The 21,580-nt window shown below is 30.8% G+C and overlaps 2 protein-coding genes across 2 annotated transcripts; one reads left to right on the top strand and one right to left on the bottom strand.

The window, feature by feature from the left end:
* Positions 1 to 6,547: 6,547 nt before the first annotated feature.
* Positions 6,548 to 10,177, top strand: LOC124920321. Its single transcript, XM_047460785.1, has 5 exons — positions 6,548 to 6,702; positions 7,528 to 7,842; positions 7,921 to 8,122; positions 9,005 to 9,233; positions 9,754 to 10,177. Exons 1-5 carry the CDS (start codon positions 6,601 to 6,603, stop codon positions 9,980 to 9,982), a joined length of 1,077 nt encoding a protein of 358 aa, XP_047316741.1. The 5' UTR covers positions 6,548 to 6,600; the 3' UTR covers positions 9,983 to 10,177.
* Positions 10,178 to 17,378: 7,201 nt separating this feature from the next.
* LOC124917556 lies at positions 17,379 to 18,377 on the bottom strand. Its single transcript, XM_047457955.1, has one exon. The coding sequence runs from the start codon at positions 18,093 to 18,095 to the stop codon at positions 17,703 to 17,705; it is 393 nt and encodes a 130-aa protein (XP_047313911.1). The 5' UTR covers positions 18,096 to 18,377; the 3' UTR covers positions 17,379 to 17,702.
* Between the last annotated feature and the right edge of the window lie 3,203 nt (positions 18,378 to 21,580).

The raw sequence follows: 21,580 nt of genomic DNA, 5'->3' as shown, positions 1-21,580 counted from the left end.
ACTGTCCAACCTTCCAAGAGGAAGAGAAATGTTGAATATGATGATATATCCCCCCCAGCAAAGCAGCCATCAAGCGTCGTAGCCTGCGTAACATGACTCCCCCATCCGCAACTTCAACACCTCCATCATCACCTCCACGTGAACCTGCACCGGCATCTCATGTTCAGATAAAGGATGCCGAAGTGATAAAGAAGGATGTCGAGGAGATAAAGAAAGATGTCGAAGAAATCAAGAGAGACATAAGAGACATCAAATTGAATCAACAAATCTACTTTACGAGGTTTGAAAAGATGATTCTCAGTTTAAGCAGCCAGTTCGCCAGCCATGTCACCAACCAGGTAATTCTGTTAGAGCTTTCTGTTTTTTACTACTTTATGTATTTGACGCGGCTGCTTGACGCAGCTGCTTGCTTGACGCAGCTGCTTGCTTGACGCAGTTGCTTGCTTGACGCAGCTGCTTGACGCAGCTGCTTGACGCAGCTGCTTGACGCATCCTTAATTTAAATTCTTTTCACTTTTGTAGCAGGAGCAGAAGGAGAATGACATCGGTCTGAATGACAATCGTGACAATGAAGAGGAAGAAAAGCAGAATCATATTCGTGTTGAAGAAGAGGAAGAAAAGCAGATTGACATTCGTGACGAAGAAGATGAGAATGCCATTGGTCTGAATGACATTCTCGATGAAGAAGAGGAGCAAAAGGAGAATGAGAAGGTTAATAATGTTGAATTGGAGCAAGACAATGTTGAATTACCAGGGGAGAAAGAGGATGTTGAGGCTGTTCAACCGATAGAGAATGTTGAGGCTGTTGTCGAGAAAGAGGCCGTTGTCGAGAAAGAGGTCGTTGTTGAAGAAGGGGAGAAGAAAGAAGAAGGGGAGATTGAAGAAGAAGGGGAGAAGAAAGAAGAAGTGGAGAAGAAAGAAGAAGGGGAGAAGAAAGAAGAAGGGGAGAAGAAAGAAGAAGTGAAGAGAAAACCGATTCAAAAGACTTTTAAGAAGAAGGTTGGGAAGAAGAAAGACCAAAATGACGAAGATGAACTGGAAATAGTGAATACTCCTCCTCCTCTTCCTAAGAAAGTCGTATTGGTCACGCGAAGGAATAGGAGGCCGAAGAATGATCCAGATTTCACCGACCCCAATCTGAAACAGCCCAAGTTGAAAGATCCTATCACCGTCAATCCTCTTCTAAAATATGACGATCAACTTCTTCATCAATTGCAAACATGGCTTAAAGATCCAAACACTGACAACAACAAAATTGAGCTCCATACTATATTAGGTGATAAGGCATTATTTCGCAGAATGCTAAAAAGGTTCACCTGGCTGACTGATGATGTAAGTAATATTTATGTTAGAATAATTTTAGATTTGCAGATTGTATTTTAAATGTGTTTCTCTTGTGTAGGAAATCGATGCAGGTTGCTTCATTCTGAGAAGAAGAGCTTGGGTATATCCAAAGACATATAAGAAGAACTTCTTTATTGGAGATTGTTGGCTCCACACCAGGTTCACTGCTGAGTACGCTGCGTTTAACAAAAGTCGTATTGAGTTTGACATTGACAACTTCTTCGAATACTTCTTGGGCGATGAAAGCAAGTATAGGAATAGTTGGAAAGTATGCGATGATATATATATTCCTTTGAACATCAAAGACGTCCACTGGGTACTTTGTGTTGTCCGTCTACAGCAATGGCGCGTAGACGTATATGACTGCGATCCTGGATGTTATGCTAATCTTGATGAGTTTGTGCTACCGATGTGCCAAATGATTCCGGTTATATTTGACAAGGCATTGCCTCTAGAAGATAAACAACGATTTCCAATGCTCAACCCTGATTCCGTTTTGCCATACACAAGACGTCCAGAGTCAGAAGTTCCCAAAGCAACAAAGAGTGGAGATTGTGGTGTATTTGTACTTATGTATATTGAGTACTTGACTGCAGGTCTGAATCTATCAGAAGTGACCTCAAATGAGATGAAAGCTTGGAGAGAAAAGTGGGCAGTGAGGTTATTTCATGGTATTGTAGATCCATAGGTTATTTATGAAACTTTTGTACTGTACTGATATCAAATTTGGGGTTATTAATGTTAATCTCAAACCTTTGTAATATGGTTGATTTAATGATATAAAATGTTGTTTATGATATATATGTTATTGTAATTAATTAAATGCCTGAAGTACACAGTTATATAAATCATGTCTAATGTAATAGGTTCTGCACTAATGTAAACCATGTTTCGTCAAGCAGTTTCGTCAAGCAGCTGCGTCAAGCAGTTTCGTCAAGCAGCTGCGTCAAGCAGTTTCGTCAAGCAGCTGCGTCAAGCAGCTGCGTCTAGAAAAACACTTGGTAGAAAAACCCTGTCCCTGTATTACATTCACCAGAATATACCAGAAAACAACATTAACACCATTAACAATACAATACACTTTACTGAATCCTTGAATCTTGAATCCTTGATGCAAAAACAACATTAACACCTCCACACAAGACATTTGGTAATAAGTCTAGAAAAACAACATTAACACCACAACACAACACTAACAAGTTCATTCTAAGCTAATGGCTCGTAAGATTGAGTTGATGGCTCGTAGAGCTGAGATGAGGGCTCGTACAGTTGAGATGATGATGGCTCATTCTGCTGAGATGATGAGGGCACATGCTGCTGAGATGATGAGGGCTCATGCTGCTGAGATGATGATCTTGCTCTTGCGGTAGACGGTGCAGGCATCACTGCTTTGCATGTTGCTCTATTATGTCCTAGACCTCCACATGAACTGCATCGTCTCGGGACCTTACGGACCTCACCTTGGGATGTCCTACGTTTAGTTTGTGGCCGACCTTTCTTAACCTTCACAGGTGGTTTTAGACACACGCGTTGTTTGATAATATCGGGAAGATCCCAATTCTCTTCATCACCAACCGGATAACATGTCTCCGCATATGCATTCAACCAAGATACAGTTGTATAATACCTATGAGAAGGAAAATAAAACGATTAAAAATAGGTTAAATAAATAAGTTCAAAACGATTAAATACCTTGAGCATAAGTCGTAAGGAACCACATTCCTGTGACGGGCAGCAGCCAGTGCATGTGTACAAGGAAGACCGGAGACTTCAAATACCCTACAAGTGCAGTCCTTGTCCTTCAAATTGACTTTATAATGTGCCTCATTATCATGCACATACAACTCAAATCGGTTAAGGGATGATACGGTATAGAATCTTGCTTTCTCAAAACCATCACATAATAACTTTTCATACGTTGGAGATAAAAATTCTTGGTGGTTGGACACTTTTTCTCTTCTATCATTAAACCACCCTTGTAATGTTGTTCTTAAAAACTCAAGCATTGCTGAAATTGGATACTTTCTGGCTTCCCTGCACTGACTATTCAAACTCTCTGCATAATTGCTTGTGAGTTGATTGTATCGTTTACCGGGGAAATATGCTCTACTCCATCTTTGAAACCCAATCTCTTCCAAATAGGCAGCAATCCTATGATCTTTAACCCTGATCTTGTCAAAAAACCGATTAAATTGGGGGATAGTGTACGCACGAGAAGCCAAATCAAACTCGACATGACAATTATCAGTTTTGAATTTGGCATTAATATTCATCTTTATGTGATATGTGCACGCACCGTGGTCTGCTTCTGGAAAAACAGCACACAAGGCATTGGCTATACTTGGGTGTCTATCGGATACGAAGACGAGATCATCAACTAATCCAATTGCTTCTCTAAGTTTTTGCATGAAATAAGTCCACGAGTTATTATTCTCTGAATCAACAACGCCAAATGCAACAGGATACAGTTGCTCATTGGCATCCAATGCAACAGCCACCAATAGTTGACCTCCCACCTTGTGCTTGAGAAAACTTGCATCAACACACAATACGGGACGACAGAAGGCTTTGAAACCCCTAATTGAGAGGCCTAGAGACATGAACATATATTTGAAGTGCCCGTGCTCGTCTGTCTGAATATCTGTTATGGTACCCGGATTATTCTTCTCCAACATGTATAGGTATGAAGGCAATTTTCCATAGGAATCCTCTACCGTTCCTCGCACCGCCGTTAAAGCCGTTTCCCTTGCCCTCCAAGCCTTATTATAAGTCAAAAACATCCCATAATCTGACTGCATGTCTTCAATTATTTTTTTAGGCAAGTGGTTATGGTGATGGTCCATGTACTTACCCTTCATGCACTGCCCAATAACCCATGCCGGTGTTTGCATTTTTTTTTCCGGCCTCGACAAAACTGAGCATGAGTGTTGTCGATTGAATTTCCGAATCTCAAACATCTCGGAAAACTTACCTTTCACAGCACGTAAGCTCCACTTGCATGTCTCATCCATACATTTCACAAACCAAAGATGTTTTCGAGACTTTTTCACTTTGAATTCAAAATGATAAGTCATCGCATATTTATATAGCGTCAGTTGAAGTTCTTTTTTAGTATCAAATAACGTACCGACTTCCAATACGGTTTCACTAGTTAACGCCAATGCAAATGAAGGGTCTGTCGGTGATACGTCTGTAGGGTCTGTCGATGGTGTACCCATTGACGCTCTTGCACTAGATGGTGTACCCATTGACGCTCTTGCACTAGATGGTGTACCCATTGACGCTCTTGCACTAGATGGTGTACCCATTGACGCTCTTGCACTAGATGGTGTACCCATTGCTCTTGCACTAGATGGTGTACCCATTGGTGTAGGTATTGACCGGTGCGGCGTGCGTGCAACTGCTGATGCAGGACTAGTAGTAGCTTGGAAATCACTAACCCGTTCATAATTAAAGTCAATAACGCGTTCATGATTAATCAGTTCATGATGAGCCCGTTCATCTTCTTCTCCTCCTCCTTCATTATCACTTTCAAATAAAATCTGTTGAGAAACAACTCGAGAAACTACGCCGGGTATACTTTTTTGAGTAATGATTGGTAGTGTAGTATCCTGACTTGGGTACTTCTCTACTAATGAGACACAAAGTGGTGACGAAGACGACGAACTTCGACCCGATATCAACCGTGATAAATACATGCCCACATCTTTATCTCCCTCAATAACAACAGGGGGAAGTTTTGCAGAAGGATCATACATGACTTTAATCACTAAATCATATGCAGACTTTTGCACGTTAATCGTCTCATAGATTGTATCAACTAATTGAGCAAATGTAGTACATTGAGGTATATCCATGGTTTTGCATGATTGTGCAGAGAAAGACCTGGTACCATTGGCTGCAATTTGCCACTCTCCATTGTACACAACAAATACGTCAGCAAATACTTCAGCTGCAATTGAAAAAATTATAGTATCAATCGAGAGACACCGTAACAATGAAATGCAAGTAATAGTTATAAATGGTCTGGGGTGCGTTACGCAGATGCGTAACGCAACTACGTGACGCAACTGCGTTACGCAACTACGTGACGCAACTGCGTTACGCACCCGGTTTCCGCCGCGACGGTGGCATTCCACCTGCTCATTCCCTAATCACTACAGCCTAACAACCAAAGCAATCCAAGCGATAAATGAAGAAGGAGAAGAATACCTGTAGCAGCAGAAAGAGACATGGTGAAGGAAGAGAGGATTCAGCCGTCGTCTTCGTCGGTCGGTGGTTGGGTTTTTTAGAGAGAAGGAGGAGAAGGGAAGTGAAGAAAGAGAAGAAGAAAGAAAGAATGAAAAGAACTGATATTTTTTTCCTTATATAGTAAGGGCATTGTGGACTTTTCACAATGCCCTCAGGTGCGTCACGCAACGGGAGGGTGCGTGACGCAACGGGGGTATTTTCGGCAGAAAAATGTTTGGGGGTCACCAGCGCTATAAAAATCTTGGGCCCGCACCATCGGCTATTTGACACTATTTTGGGGTCATTTCCTCAAATTTCCCCAATATTTGTGTTATGTCTTTTTTATTAATATTTTACAAATATTAATTATTTTTATAAATATATATATAAATAAATTTATAAAATATACTTAATATATATATATATATATTAAGTATATTTTATATATAAGTATATATATATATATATATAAACATCAACAATAAAAAAATTAATGTATGAATCACTGCATTTTAAAATAAATTATTAATTATTCTAATAAATATTTATATATATATAATAAATTCGTTATATATTTTTTTTAATATCAAAACAAAAGTAAAAATAATTAACATATTTAGCACGGTATTTTAACTTGTTTTAAATATTTAATAAATTATAATTTTATTATAATTATACTATTTTTATATAAATTATTATAATATTAAGTTATTTTAAATAATATAAATAGTAAAATGATTAAAATATATTAAAAATCTAAAAAGTAAAATATTGAAAATATTTAAATCAAAAATATATTTTTATGGTGTTAACTTATTATATAATATTGTAGTTTAGACATTAATATTTAATAAAATACAGATTTTGTTGGAAAGAAAAAAACTGTATATTGTTGCGGGCGGGTTTTTCGATTCGGACGGTTATCCTATTTAGTCGGGTCTGCTCTGAAACATGCCCTAGCTTGAGATATTGTTTGGAATATACGAATACAATACACAGTAACGCACTAAAAGAAAGAGAGAGAAAATGACGAAATCGGGTGCAGAGAAGAAGAGGGTGAGGCGATCCGCAGGGGCAGCAACTCTTAGTGGCGGCAACAAGGATTCCAATAGCGATGCGCCTCCTAGGGTTTGTCTTTCATTGTTCTTCTTTTCTTTATGTATGACAGTTTCAGTTCTTGATATACTTCAATTGATGTAATTCATAGTTGTAAATTGTAATTTAAAACAAACCCATTGTTCTTGAACGATTGTGATGCATTTGGGTTTGGTGATACTCTCTTTTATTTGGAAAATGAGGTTTTATTTTTTACCTTAAATGATCAATTGATGTAATTTATAGTCGTAAATTGTAATTGGAAACAAACCCATGTAATGCATTTAGGTTTGGTGATACTCTATTTCATTTGGAAAATGAGGCTGTGTAAACCCACTTGACATTCTTGATTCCATTGTTCATACTTTTATGAGATTGATTGTTTGATCTATCGTTGTGTTTGTTGTTTACATTCATGCATGTGAATTTTAATAGGAAATTGATGGTAACCGAAGTGGATCATGGATTTTAATTGATGACATTCTTGATTCCATTGTTCATACTTTTATGAGATTGATCTATGGATAGTTGTTTTGTTGTTTACATTCATGCATGTGAATTTTAATAGGAAATTGATGGTATCCAAAGTGGATCATGGGTTTTAATTGATGACATTCTTGATTCCATTGTTCATACTTTTATGAGATTGATCTATGGATAGTTGTTTTGTTGTTTACATTCATGCATGTGAATTTTTAAAGGAAATTGATGGCAACCAAAGAGGATCACAGATTTTAATTGATGATATTCTTGATTCTATTGATTTTGCTCATACTCTCAGTCATTCTTGATTTGTTGTAATTTCATCTCTTATGCTTCATGATTCTCTGAATCTGTTTTAATTCACTAATTTTTCAGAAAGGAGCAGTCAAGAAGGATGTATTTCAGCTGTTTGCCGAGAAGGTTAGGGATAATAAAGGCCTTGAATCTAGGTGGGCAGTTTTACAGGAAACTCGTGTGGAATATTTCAGAGGAAAGGATTTTGTTAGCTTCTTGAAGAATCAACCTGATGTCAAGGAAATATTAGAATCAGATAGAAACCTAGATGTAGAAGACATAGCCAATATCTTGCTTGAAAAAAGGCTGTTGGTTCGCTGTGATCGTGTGGTGAAAACTGTTCGGCCTGGGAAGAAGAAGCTGTCCACATGGCCTGCACACTTGGAGATATTTCCAGTAAGTAGTTTTTTTTAAGGAATTGAAAATCTTGTATAATTGATTTTTCCTTTCTTGATATATTGGTATTGTTGATAGGATCAAATATTTTCTGAGCAAGATGCCTTCTTTGCATGGACATTTGCAAAACGGCATCCATTGTGGCAAACTCTTCTATCGTTCTTCTGGCCAGTGCTGACACTGGCGATATGCTTGTTTCCAGTATATCCCCATCAGGTCAAGCTGCTCATTCTCTATTCATGTGCCGGACTGTTGTTAATGATACTTAGCCTCCTCTTATGTGAGTTTGATCCATTCTTTTTCTTTTTTTCTTTTATTTACTTCTCTTACCTTGTTTCTTTTCATATTATACCATAACTATGCTTTCTTATGTTTATCTGTTGAATTCTTTTGGTTTTACGTCTGCTTTCATATAATTAAATTTTGCCTGTAAACAAATATCTTGGTTTCATGCTTTATTACTTCTAATCATGTAAAGCTTGTTTGATGTAGGTTCTTTTATTAAACCATTTTTTTTGAAGAAAATTATTTGTTTGATGAGAGTGGATTATTTGGGTTAAATAACTAGAATATCCTCTGCATCTAATATTTAAAATGTTAAAAAAAGTAAAGAGTATTTTTGTAATTTTGTTGATGATTTGATTGTTGAAGTGATTGTTGTTGGGAAAGGGGTTATTTGGATTAACCCTTCATCAAACAATGTCGTAATCAGCCAGAGTGATCGATTTGCTATGCACTTGTTTCCGGGAGTATCATTAGATTAAAAACTAGCTCTTACTTGATGAATGTTAGGCTTTGTATGATCTTAGGTTAATTGAATAACTAAGTGGTTATTTCTAAATAATCTTGTTTGCTAATTGAAAATCATATTATTTAGGGGTATTTAGAGATTGTTTGGGTAAAAGGACATTATGGGTATAAATATAAATTGAAAAAATATTTGAAGTATTTTGATTTATGATTTGAATGTCATTGGTGAGTAGATTGGAAATTAATCTCAAATAACCCACATCAAGCAAGGCTGAGAATTCAGCAGTTTTTTCCCATCTTTGGTTTTCTTTATAGTTGTATTTTTGGTTCATGATCTGAATAATACCATATGTATGTGGTTATAGAATCTTATTCTCCCATCTTTAATTTTATTTTCCTCTTTTGTTGGCAGTTAGAGCTGCAATCTTTGGTGCTCTATATATAATTGCGGGAAAGCGTGTGTGGTTTTTCCCGAATATCCTTGCAGAGGAAGCGACTCTTAGTGAACTATTTAGATTTTGGCCAAACAGAGATGAAGAGGAGCGGCCAAAGTTTACAGCAAGGCTATTCTACTCTGTTGCTGCTTTGTTGGTGATCTTACTTCTAAGGCACCATGCCCCTGATGAAGCTGCCAGAGCCAGGTTTGTGATTGATTGCCTTTATATATATTAGGGTTTGTTTGATATTGGGGGGAATTATCTAGAAAACAAATATAGGTTATGAAATCAAAAATCTTTTTGTTGTTGAAAATTGGGTTTTTGGGTTAATTTACTCAAATGTCCTTATGTATTTAAAATTTATAAAAACAAATAAAGCAAGGGCATTTTAGTGTTTTTGTTGATGAAATTAAGTGATTTGATAGTCGAAAGGATAGGAGGTGATATGATCAAAATAACCCAAGATCTAACAAGCTCAAAGGGTTATTATCCTATCATGTATCACTTGATTCACTTCACATCGACCCAAATACCAAATTTCCCTTGCTCTATTTTTTTATCATTTTAAATATACGAAGGATATACCCAAATAATCCATTCTTTCATGAAACAAAGTTCTTTTTCAAATAAACCAACCCATACATAAAACAAGATCTTGTTTTTTTGGCAATTATCTGCTAAAATGAAATGAAATGCTCGAAATTAAGAGGAATCGTGATTGCAGGTATCAGAAACGGGTCTCAAATATCATTGATGATGTTTTGGAGTGGTCTCCGAGTTTAGCTTTGTCTGGGATGATGGATAAACAGCAAACCATCGTCAACCAAACTGAGCCCGTGAACGGTAGTGACGAAGACGAGTCTAGTTCTGCACATGACTTGACTGAAGAAACAACAGCTTATGATGAAAATATTGAAGAAGTGGTGATTGAGGAAGAGGACAGAGAATCATAAGTTTTTGGGGATTGTAATTCCTAGACCAACAAAACATTAGAGGTTTTTATTTTTCATTTTTTTGAAGGATTTATTGAAAAAAAGATGTTTCACATTTTGTTTTTTTTTTCTTCTTTAATTGAGAGAGTGTATAACAGTGTAATCAAATATATAGAATCCTTTATCTTCTGAATAATTTCTTTTCTTGGTTTGATTGTTTTGTATTCATATTTTGATTGAAACAACACCCACTTTTCTTCTGAGTGGAAAGAGGGTTGTTGGTTGGTTGGTGAAGAAGAACAAAAGTGGAGACAAGAAGCTGTTGCTATTTTTGACCCAAAAGAATGAAGAAGAAGAAGATGAAATAAAGAAGTTGGGTTTAGGAGAAACCTCGGATTCTAGAAAAGTTAAGGGTCTACCCACCCAACCACCATAATTTTGACCATGTTTCTTTCTTTTTAAGGACTAGTATTAGGGAGAAGGGGAATGCTCATTAATTGGTAAAAAATAGATATTTTATTTAACTTTTTGATAAAAAATAAAAATAAAATAAATCACTAAAACCCCTCAAGTAACCAACAATTAACAAGCTCTTAGATGTTTAAAGTGGGTTAATCTTAACAATGTTTATGTATTTTATTAGTATCTTTTATTTAAATTTTGAAAATTATTTAAAGTTATTGGCCAAGGGTCTTTTGGGTTTTGTTTGAACATTTTGTTGGATAAAAGAGTAATTTATTTGACTTTTTAATTATTAAATATTTTTTATTTAAATTTAATAAAATATTAGTATTTTATTTATTTTAATTGATGAAATAATTGATTTTGATGGTTAAATTTTTTTTTTAAATGAGAAAATCTCAAAACAATTTCAATAAACCACGTCAAACAAGAGGCTTGTTTCGGATGATTTATTTAAATTATTCAACCGAATCAAAATCATTTCACTCTCATTTTTAATCATTAAATCATTAAATTTATTAAACTCAAAACATTTCTAAATGGAATCGAACCCGTAACATTTTGGTCTCTTAAACGGATTTTTATCACTTTACTACTTTGGTGAAATAAATTTATTAATCAACATACTAAAATATTATTTATTTATAATTTTTATTATTTTATTTTATTATTATATATTAATATTCTTTAAATATTTTCATCAAAATAAAAATTTCTACCACTTCAAAATCATTATTTTTAAATAATTCATGTTAATAAAAAAACTTGAATCCGAACAAACCCTAGTTTGCGGTAAAACATTATACTACTTCCTTTTGAAAATTCAAACTAGGCTTACATTTTAAATTAATATTATTTATTTTGTAAAAGTAAATATTTACTAAAAAGACGTCAATCCATAGGACACACACCCTCTAAACTATAACCAACCCTCATTCCAAGAATCAATCTCTTTCCATCCACACGTGCACTGTTCATAGCTCACGTGTTAGAGGGATAAATTTATTTTTTTAATTATTATTGACAAATGTATTAAATGTATCATAATCAAAATTCATTTTTCACTTTGATTTTTAACATTCTTAGTTATCCTTTAATTTATCGTTACTTTTTTACTTTCATATCATTTGAACACCAATCAAAACAAATTATATGATTAGAACATAGATAAGCTCTAAAATCCATTAGAAATTTGAGGATTAAATATTTTATTAATAGTAATTAACACAAAAATGAACCCCACAAATTGGTTTAATAAACCAACAAAGCTAATTAATTAAGGTGGCACAATAAGCGATAAATTAAAGCTAAAAGGGTACACCAAATTAAGTAGCTAGTCTAATCTTTGAACTTAATTTGCATATATATCCTTTTGATTTATCCACACATGACCCATCAACAATATTTTTTTTCAAATTAAAAACTTTGATAAAAAGAGTACAATAAATTACATAAAGAAAGAGAATCGATAAAAAAAAAATAAAAAATTGAGATATTAAGATAGTAATCAGGCTAAAATTACAAGTATTGGCCATCAAAAGAATAGACATAAAAAAACAACTCATACCCTAATAATAATCTCCTATAAAGTTTTCCTAACCAATATTGATTTTTTAAATGCCTATTATCTTTAGGGAAATGAGTATAATCTTCTCTATACATTTCATTAAGTTTGAAGTATATCAGTATTTATTTTAAATGGTTATTCTACATATATTTTTGATTGAAATTACTTATTATACATTTATTTTTGTTTAAAATTGATTATTTATACATTTATATTTGTTTAAATTTACACTCTAAATATCTTAAATAATTTAAAATATTGTAGAATCGTTAAAATGTGCTGAAAATATGCATAAATTTCTCTCATATATGTTATCAGTGGCGAATTCAGAGCCAAATTTCAACGGTGCTCCAAAATTTATCAAGTATAAATTTTGTTACTATACAACACTTATATAAAAAAAAATAAAAGTACAATTAAAATTGATAATAATAAAGATACAAAATCACGGCGATACTAATAAAATATTTATCCTTTTACAATTCAATTACTACTAAACGTACAAACCAATTGAGACAATTGAGTTTTTCGGGTGTTCATTTGTTGAAAATGTTGTAAAATTTGTTCATTTTCAATTGTGGAAAAAATCTCCTTCTCGATGTATACTACAAAACTGTCGTTCATCCAAAATAAACATTGCTTCAAAAGAAAGCGTGTAACATCCAAAGCTGATATTAATCGAGTGCGGTACGCAATCTCCATTACGCGCCCTTGTGACAGTAGCAAATGTGACAGACTTTGTCTCTAATTTTGAAAAGTCTAAAGTTGTGTTCGTGCATTATTATGAATACTAGCTACACCACCAACATGCCTATTAAATATTTCCATTGTTTTTTTCCAATTACTTATTCCTGAATTAGTAAATGCATTATCTCTAACTCGACATCCTGTGTGAGAATTTATAAAGAGATATCACCAAAAATAAAATGCAGCATCTTTTGAAATGCTACACTCTAACCATGGAAACATTTTAAACCAAGCATCTTGAAAGCTCCTATGCTCTATACCAAATTATTTTTTAAGATAACTATGACCAAATGGTTAACAAGGACCTCTAATCAAATATTCTCTTCGAATCTAATCTCTAATAAAAATATCAAATTCATTAATCGGTTTGCGTAAGTCCTGGATCATTAATAACCTCATCCAGGTTGAATTGAACGCAAGAATGTTTCTTCTTATTACTTTCTTCGTTAAATTTTTTAAAAGAGTCAATATTTCATTTTAAATATTTCTCTATTATCTATATTACAAAAAATAAACACAATAATTAAATAAAATCTATCAAATTTTATTAATGTTTATTATTTCTTAATTGAATGATAGTTTAAAAACAAAAAAGAGGAAATACAACATTTGAAATCCCTAAGTTCTAACTAATTTCAGAATTAATCTAATAATGAAATACATAATAAAAATAAAAAAAATCTTATGTTCTGAGAAGTAAATGGAATAAATGGATAAATAATAAAATATAGAACATATGAAGAATAGATGAATAATAACATAAACCTATAACCTATGCTATGAAGAATGGATGAATAATAACATAAATCTATAACCTTATCAATTACCAGAGATCAAATCAGTGTGCCGTCTCCAAGATCGATGACGAAAGATTTCAGGCCGGGGCACTGGGTTGCCTAAGGAGAGTCTATAAACCTAATTTAATTCTGAATTTATAATTTATATGGTTAAAGGTTTTGAAATTAGCCTCTTATTTATTAAAAATTTTAAATAAGTTCTTAATTTTATTATATATTCAACTTTACCCTTAAATAATTAATTTGTATAAATTATACCCAAACTTTTCACAAAAGTCAGAGAGTGTTTAAGCCCCTTCTTGCACCCTTATATTCATTTTTTATATTTTTCTAAGTCCTACCGTTGACAAAGCTTTCATATTCGTTTGAAATGACTTCTTCAACTTCTTTCTCAAACGACGACGCATGTTGCTTTGTTCTATTTACAGACAACGATGCTGCAAACTAAGTCAACGACGAGTTTATTACTCATTCGTCTGCTCCATATTTAGATATTGTATATTTATGTTGTGTCTTCAAAATCATCTCTAAAATATAAAGAATATTGATGTTGAAAAAGAGGAAGATGTCCAATAGGATTACGAAATATAAAATATGATATTGTAATATAAAAGCAGTAATATATTTGAATTGGTCGGCTAGACAAGCTTTACACATAAAAACGGTTTATCTCCTTAGTCATAATGAATGTACGTAATTTGATTTGAAGATAAAATCAGTTTAATAGTTAAAATATACTCCAATCAAAATTTGATAAACACAACAACATAGTTGAAAATTTAGGCGATTGATGGTTTTTAAATTAATATCAAGAGGGTTAAAATTTCGATTAAAGAATAAAATTGTTTATACTTGGAATTATATACTACTTAAAAGGTTTAATTATACATATTACCATGTTATCATTCATGAATTAACAATGATATTTTTTCATTCAACTCATAAACACTATACTTGAACAAATGAAGTAAATCAAGAGGCGATATATAATTAACCATTACACCTTATATCATGATTATCATCCAAAACAAGTTATCTCAAAACAATAACTTTTTATCACATTGAAGAATTCTTAGAAATTTCAATATTTCAAAACAAACATGACCTAACCATATGAGAACATGTAGTTGAGATGGAGAAAATGATTAATTACTATCCATCACATAATTTTTCGTACAATGATTACTGTCTATTTAGATATATAATAATCCCCAAAGTATATACATGATGAAATTGTATGATTTAAAAGGAGATGGAAGCTTTATGGAGTAGGTAGATAGTGTTTGTTTATTTCAATTTGGAGACATTAATGATTTCTCCATTCCTTATTTTGTGGCATGGGCATGGTGCACCTCTAAAACATGCTACTTTTCCATAAAGGTATGTTTTGTAATTACTTTAATTATTGATTCCTCCTCATTTTATTTTTTTCATTTTAAAGATATATATAGACTTTTTTTATAAACATTTTTTTTTGTATAACACAGGAATTACAAAAATAAATGAACGTTCCTTCTAGTTTTGTGTTTGAATGTTTTGAAAATTTAGAGACTTTTGTTGTTCACGAAAACAAGAATTGATCCAAAATGGTTGTTAATTGTTAAGGATATAGGAAGATAGTGACTTAAATGAAGTAATGATCAATTTTGATGTATTATAACTTAGTTTTTATACATTTTGATCTTGAACAACTGAATAGGACACTCAGACTTAAGAAATTGAGACCTACATGAAATTGATTCCGGTGATTGAAGGTCGACTACACGACAAAGGTTAACGAGGCTTCTTAACCATATCTATGAATGACTATGATCTCTAATTATGTTTGTTCAAACTAAGAAATTTTGTCTTAGTTTTATGATTATGACTAAGAAGAAAATAAGGTGGAGATAATGACTTCATAATGACATAATTAACTAAAAAATATTAAATATGTCAATTTAATTAGTGTGCTTAATTATGTCACTATTACAAATAAAACTTGTTTATTTTATGAATTTTAAAAGTTTGCACACATTCATAATCTTACTTCAATTTAATACGTTTTAAGAGAGAGTTAAATATATATTTTTTTGTCTTTTAGACACCAAATTTTAAAAATTGAACTACCCTAGGAAGTTTTTAGAAAAAGAATTTGCTTATATTTAGAGTTACGAAAAACATTAGTGTTCATAAAAAGAGTGTTATTTATTTTTCAAAATAATTAAGAGATTATTAGTGTTTTATTTTTTATGTAAACTATTTGATTGTTTTTCTTTCTAAAAAAATAAAGTAAAAAAGGATTTAACAAATTTTCTTTGAAAGTGCAAACTTCCATTAACCGTTTTCTCTTCTCAAACAAGTAAATATTCTTTGCTCCTTTAATGGCTAATTCTAGACTCAAAGATGTCGTCACTTATTTTTGTGTTTTATTTTTCAATGCTTCTTTAGACTGAACCATTTTATTTGTTTCATGCTTTTGGAGGTTTCTTCTAGAGGTGACACCCAATATATACATATAAGTAAATACCTTATCTTTAATTTCTTAATCTATAAGGGATGTTTTCATATAAGTAAATAACATATGACGATTGAAGGTGAATTTAAGAAAGTGTAATTTTTATTTTGTAAAAAGGTTTAAAAATATTAATATATAATTTAAAATAATTTTAGTATTTAAGTGGATGAAATGGGTAATTTGATGGTTATAATATAATAATGTGATATATAGAGAAAATATGTAAAAAATTAAGTAAAATTTTTTAAAAAAATCTTAAAAAACCTATATCAAACTAGCTCAATTAACCTTATTAGATCTTTAATAATTAATTCATAATTATTTATTTTTAAAAGTTCATATATATTTAAATAAATAAAAAATATCGAACTCGTAAATCGTAAATTCTCAAAAATAACGATTAACTCCCCGATAAACTTTATTATTTTTCTTATAATAATAATAATAATAATAATAATAATAATAATAATAATAATAATAATATGAATAATTATTTATTTGTTATATTATTTATATTATTTATATTAGTGAAAGATAAATAAAGAAATAATAAAACTTAGCAAACACGAGTGGTTTCATTGGATTCCCTAAAATTGGTTGTTAGCAAAGAAACACTCTGACACCTACAATCTGACATATGATCAAAACCCTTGTTTTTTTTTATTGAAATTAAAAAAAAAAACTCATAAGATTCTCTTTTCTATGTGTAAAACTGTAAATAATTAAAAATTAACATGAATGGTGGTGGTGTAAAAAAGCTGCAATTAATCACTATGGACTACTGAGGTTGAATTTTTCATAAAGTGAAACATCAATCATTATCATATCCTGAATTTTTTTTTTCATTAAGCATATCCAGATTCATACCATTTTTTCACTATATATTTTTTACTTTTATTTCAATATTTTTAAATTTTATTATTGACATGAAAGAAGCCAATAAAGTTAGGTAGGGGAGCACACCATCTTATATCATCCCCACCATGATATTATTAATTAATTTTTGTCTTCAAACAAATTATAAAACAATCCCCATACTTCATTATTAATGATTTTGAGATACTAATTAAAAGAATATTACTCTTAAATAAGAAAATTAACTAATTTAAGTTTAAATTAAGCAATTAAGCACCCTCATCTTCCTCGATGAGCCATTTTGTGTTATAATATTGTCGGTTGTTCTGTTTCAAGAAAAAAAATCGATAATATCAAATCTATTAAGAATGTCTTGTAGATAAAATACCAAATATTGACATTTTACAACTTTTATGATAATTTATACTAAGGAAAAACAAAAGTAGACATAATACAACATATCAAAATAAAAACACAATAATTGAAAAGATATTCTATAAAACTCCACAAAACTATATTATGGTATATTTATATAGAAAACCCTAATTAAGACATCAACATTACATATATTAACCTAGCTAATTAAACCTCAACTCCACCACCACTACCAACACCCAAACAAAACACACATGTAAAAAAAATAAAACCCAACAAAATCTAACAAATAAGATGCTAGTTTTGCTAAATATGTCACTCAAAATCTCCCCCACACAAAAAAAAAGAAAAGAAAAAGAAAGATAATAGGATGCATCTGATCAAGAAAAAAGGATCAAACCCTAGGTTTAAATTCTTGCTGGATGATGATGACGATGATGATCAGACTACAGCTGCTGGGATGTCTGAACGTGCAAAGAAGAAGAAGAGTTCTATATCTGGTGAAGAAAAGAAAGCTATGGGCTTTCTTCTCAAAGAACAATTAGAAACAACAATTGATGGTCTTTTCTTCATTGGTGCAGGTGGGCATTTTGAAATCTCTGGTATTCTGTATTTTTTACCTTTAGGAGTACTACATGATGATGATGATGATGAACAACTGTAATTACTCTGTTTCTTCCCCATTTCATCTTGTTCTTCGCCATTGATGATGTCTGCAAATGAAGAAGAAGAAGAAGAAGCAGTATTGTCTTCCAGTGGTACTGCTAATTTGACCTGCTTCTGTTTCTTTAGCTTTTTCTTGCATTGGGTTATTCTTTTTCTTCTTGGAGCCATTAATTTCTGGAAGAAGATGAAGAAGAAGAATTTGACTGTAAGTGAAGAAAGCAAAAGTAGGGTTGTATGGAGTTGCAGCTTTTGGAATTTGGAGATATTGAATTGGAAGAAGATGACTGTTAAAAGAAGAACCCTAAATATGTATCTAGATGAAGCAGGATTGAGACTTCCACTTTCAGTATTCTCTCTCTCTCTCTTTCTTTCTCACCACCACCTGCAAAAAGGAAAGGAGGGAAATCCTAATATTTAGATGCATCCCAATGCTACAATTTTATATGACCACTTCATTTATTTTTTAATATTTCAAAAACAATAAAGCTAACAAATGTTTCAAATTTTAGTTTTATTTATTTTAGGGTTTAAGAGTATTTTGTTCATATAAATTAAACATGGAGAAACATTTGAAAGAAATAGTTCAACTTTTCCTTTTGGGTTACCATACCGAATATTTTTGGTGGACTATCTAGTTGAACAAGAGAAATCATCGAACTTTCAATTATCGCATGTTGTCTGATATGTATCATTCATGATATTATTATGACATTTTTCTGAGATTCGTTCAGAAAGCCATAAGGAGTTAATCATTTTTTTCGAGAATTTACATACTCAATAATTTATTAGGTACCTTTTTTCTTATTTTTTTAATATTTTTAAGATAATGATTTATCGTTGTGTTTACACAAAAAAAAAAAAAAATAATAATTAATTTTTAATATATATGGATATTTAAAAATATATATTTATATATTTTATAAGAGAAAAATTAATTTAAAATAACTTGAGAAGTTATTTAATTTCTTAATATATTTATAAAAAATTAATAACCTTTCCTATTAATTAAAGTTGATAATATTAATAAACTTATTAAATGCTCATCATTGTTATGGGAATCTTTCAGGTGGGAATGGGATGGCCATTGTGTAATGCTTTTCTTTATTATTAGTTTAAAGATTATTTTAAAAGAATATTTAAATTAAAGAAAATTATTGATATAAACAATATTTACATACTTACTAGAATATATATAGCCTTATAGGGCCGGTCTTTCTTTTCAATAGCTCATAACTCAATCTACACACTCATATGATTTAAATCATTAATTTTGTTTTAGTAACTATATTTAAAATGATCATTTTAAATATAAAAAAAACTCAAATAACTCCCAGTTATTTGAATGTGGAAATGTGCATATGGGTAAACAACATGCTTTAGAGAAGGAAATTTGTGACTATAAAAAAAACTCTAAACTTTTTGGTAGAATTAATGATAAGGAATCTGATTTATTTATGTAATTTTTTATTTTATTTTTGTTAAGAGTGTAGATTCAAATAAATTGAAAACAATAAAATTAAAGTTAGAAATTAGAGCATGGCATATATTGTTTTATCTTTTAGGGGTTTGTTTGTTTTTTAGGATTTTTTTAAAAAAATAAAAATTGTTTGATAAAAAATAGGTTAGGGTTTTTAATTTGTATTTATTTATTTTTTAAAACAATGTAAAGATATTTTAGTTGATTAAAATAATAGGGATATGGTAAAGTGAATTTTTTAAAAACACACAGTAAAATCTCAAAAAAAATCTATCTCAAAACAAGCTTTAGGACTATAAGAAAACACATAATCATATAGGAATAAATGCTCTAGGGAGATTGAAATGATTAAAAAAATATAAAAAAATCATTTCAATATTTTCTAGGCACATAAAGCATTTGAGCACAGAGATCCATTTAGAAAAAAATATTTCTTCATTTGATAATTATTTAAGGTAGTTTTTTGAGTTGAAATATGCATCAATCAATCACTGTTATTTGGTTGAGTTATTTTAACACAAACAAATTAAACATTTTTTCATTTCATTCTTATTTATCAATCACTCAATTCATTAATTAAATTATTAAAATACTTTTTATTTTAAATTATAATTTTTTATTTTTTATTTATATATATCCCTACATTTTAAATTTTTTTACCAAAAAAATTATTAACTTCTCAAAATTATTATCAATTATTAATTTTTTTTCTCCTCTTAATATTTTAAATAAACAATTACAAATTTATTTGTTTATTTCTTTTATTACATAATAAATATTTCACAATATCTTGTTCCCTCATCTCAATAAATGTTTTTGTTTTATTATTTATTTATTTATTATCATGTCGACAACTGGTGTCACAATTTTGTCCCTATGTAATGGCACCGTCCATCTGTCAATAATTCTTAAACATGTATTTTATTTTTTTTAAAAAAAACTCCACCCCCTTATTTTTATTGTACATCATATGGTCAGAAGATAAAAAAAAATTTTTTAAAAAATTGATGATATGAATTCCTAGGATTCTACTTCAACTTCAGTCTAGTGTCGTCAGTAGGCACACGTGCATGTACCTATAATATAAATTTAAATAAATTGTACTAATTTATAATAATTAATGTTCCTGCATCTTCCTATGAAAATTGATAATTACATATCAGAAATTAATCCCAGAAATCAGAAAAACATCCATGCTTATGATATATTTGTTAAATATGCAAGACCTAGCCTTATTGCTAATATGAAGAAAGAAAATTAAGTTTATCTCAACTAGAGATGTGTTAATTGGAGTAAGAACCACTATTTGAGAAAAGATCATATTAGTTTCTTAAATAAAAAAAAAAAAAAATACTGTTAGCTAAAAATATGAGCATTAATTATGATCTAGGTGTGTTATTATATATAAATATTGATTATCGTTTAAATATGAAAAGAATAATAATACAAAAACACAAGTGTTCACTTAGTTATCAAGACACCCGAAACATAACGAGATTAATAATCAATTAGAAGTAACAGTGTAAATATAAATAAAAGATTATCACAAATGAACGTAATATAAAATTTAGCGTTAATGAGTTTGGAGATCCTAAAAATATCACCGACCGCCTCCACCGATTTTTTTAGAAGAAATCTGCCGGTTTTTAGAAGAGATTTTTCCTATTGTCATAATAATGTCCCTTATCGTCATATAATAACGTTGTGAAATAAACGTATCGACCGGTGACAGTCACTTAACATCCTGCGATTCTTTTCAAGTCAAATAGTACACTATAAAATAATCCGGATAGGAACTCATCAACTTAATCTTATCGAATAGCCTAGCCTATCATCGACTTAAACATCACCCTCTCACCCAATGTTAATCATGTTCAAAAGTAATTATAAAATTTAGTAAAAATATATTAAATGTATTTTAGTTAATTAAATGAGAGGGTAAAATTAATGAAATAATGATGGATTTGTTAAAAATTATTTGTAAATTCCTAATTCACAATACTTTGTTTTTTTTTTTTTTTTTATAGATTTGATTATGTTAAGATGGAGAGGTGGGAGAGAAAAGGCATTGTCGGAATGGATGGATATGTCTTGATGTCATGTGGGTAGAAAGCTTAGGACCTTACAAATATTCTGGTTTCCATTATTATTATTATTATTATTATTATTAATAAAT

Source organism: Impatiens glandulifera, chromosome 1, assembly GCF_907164915.1.
Source record: "Impatiens glandulifera chromosome 1, dImpGla2.1, whole genome shotgun sequence".
Lineage (NCBI taxonomy): Eukaryota > Viridiplantae > Streptophyta > Magnoliopsida > Ericales > Balsaminaceae > Impatiens > Impatiens glandulifera.
The sequence above is the reverse complement of the archived record's forward strand: the minus strand, read 5'-3'. Positions and strand labels throughout refer to the sequence as shown.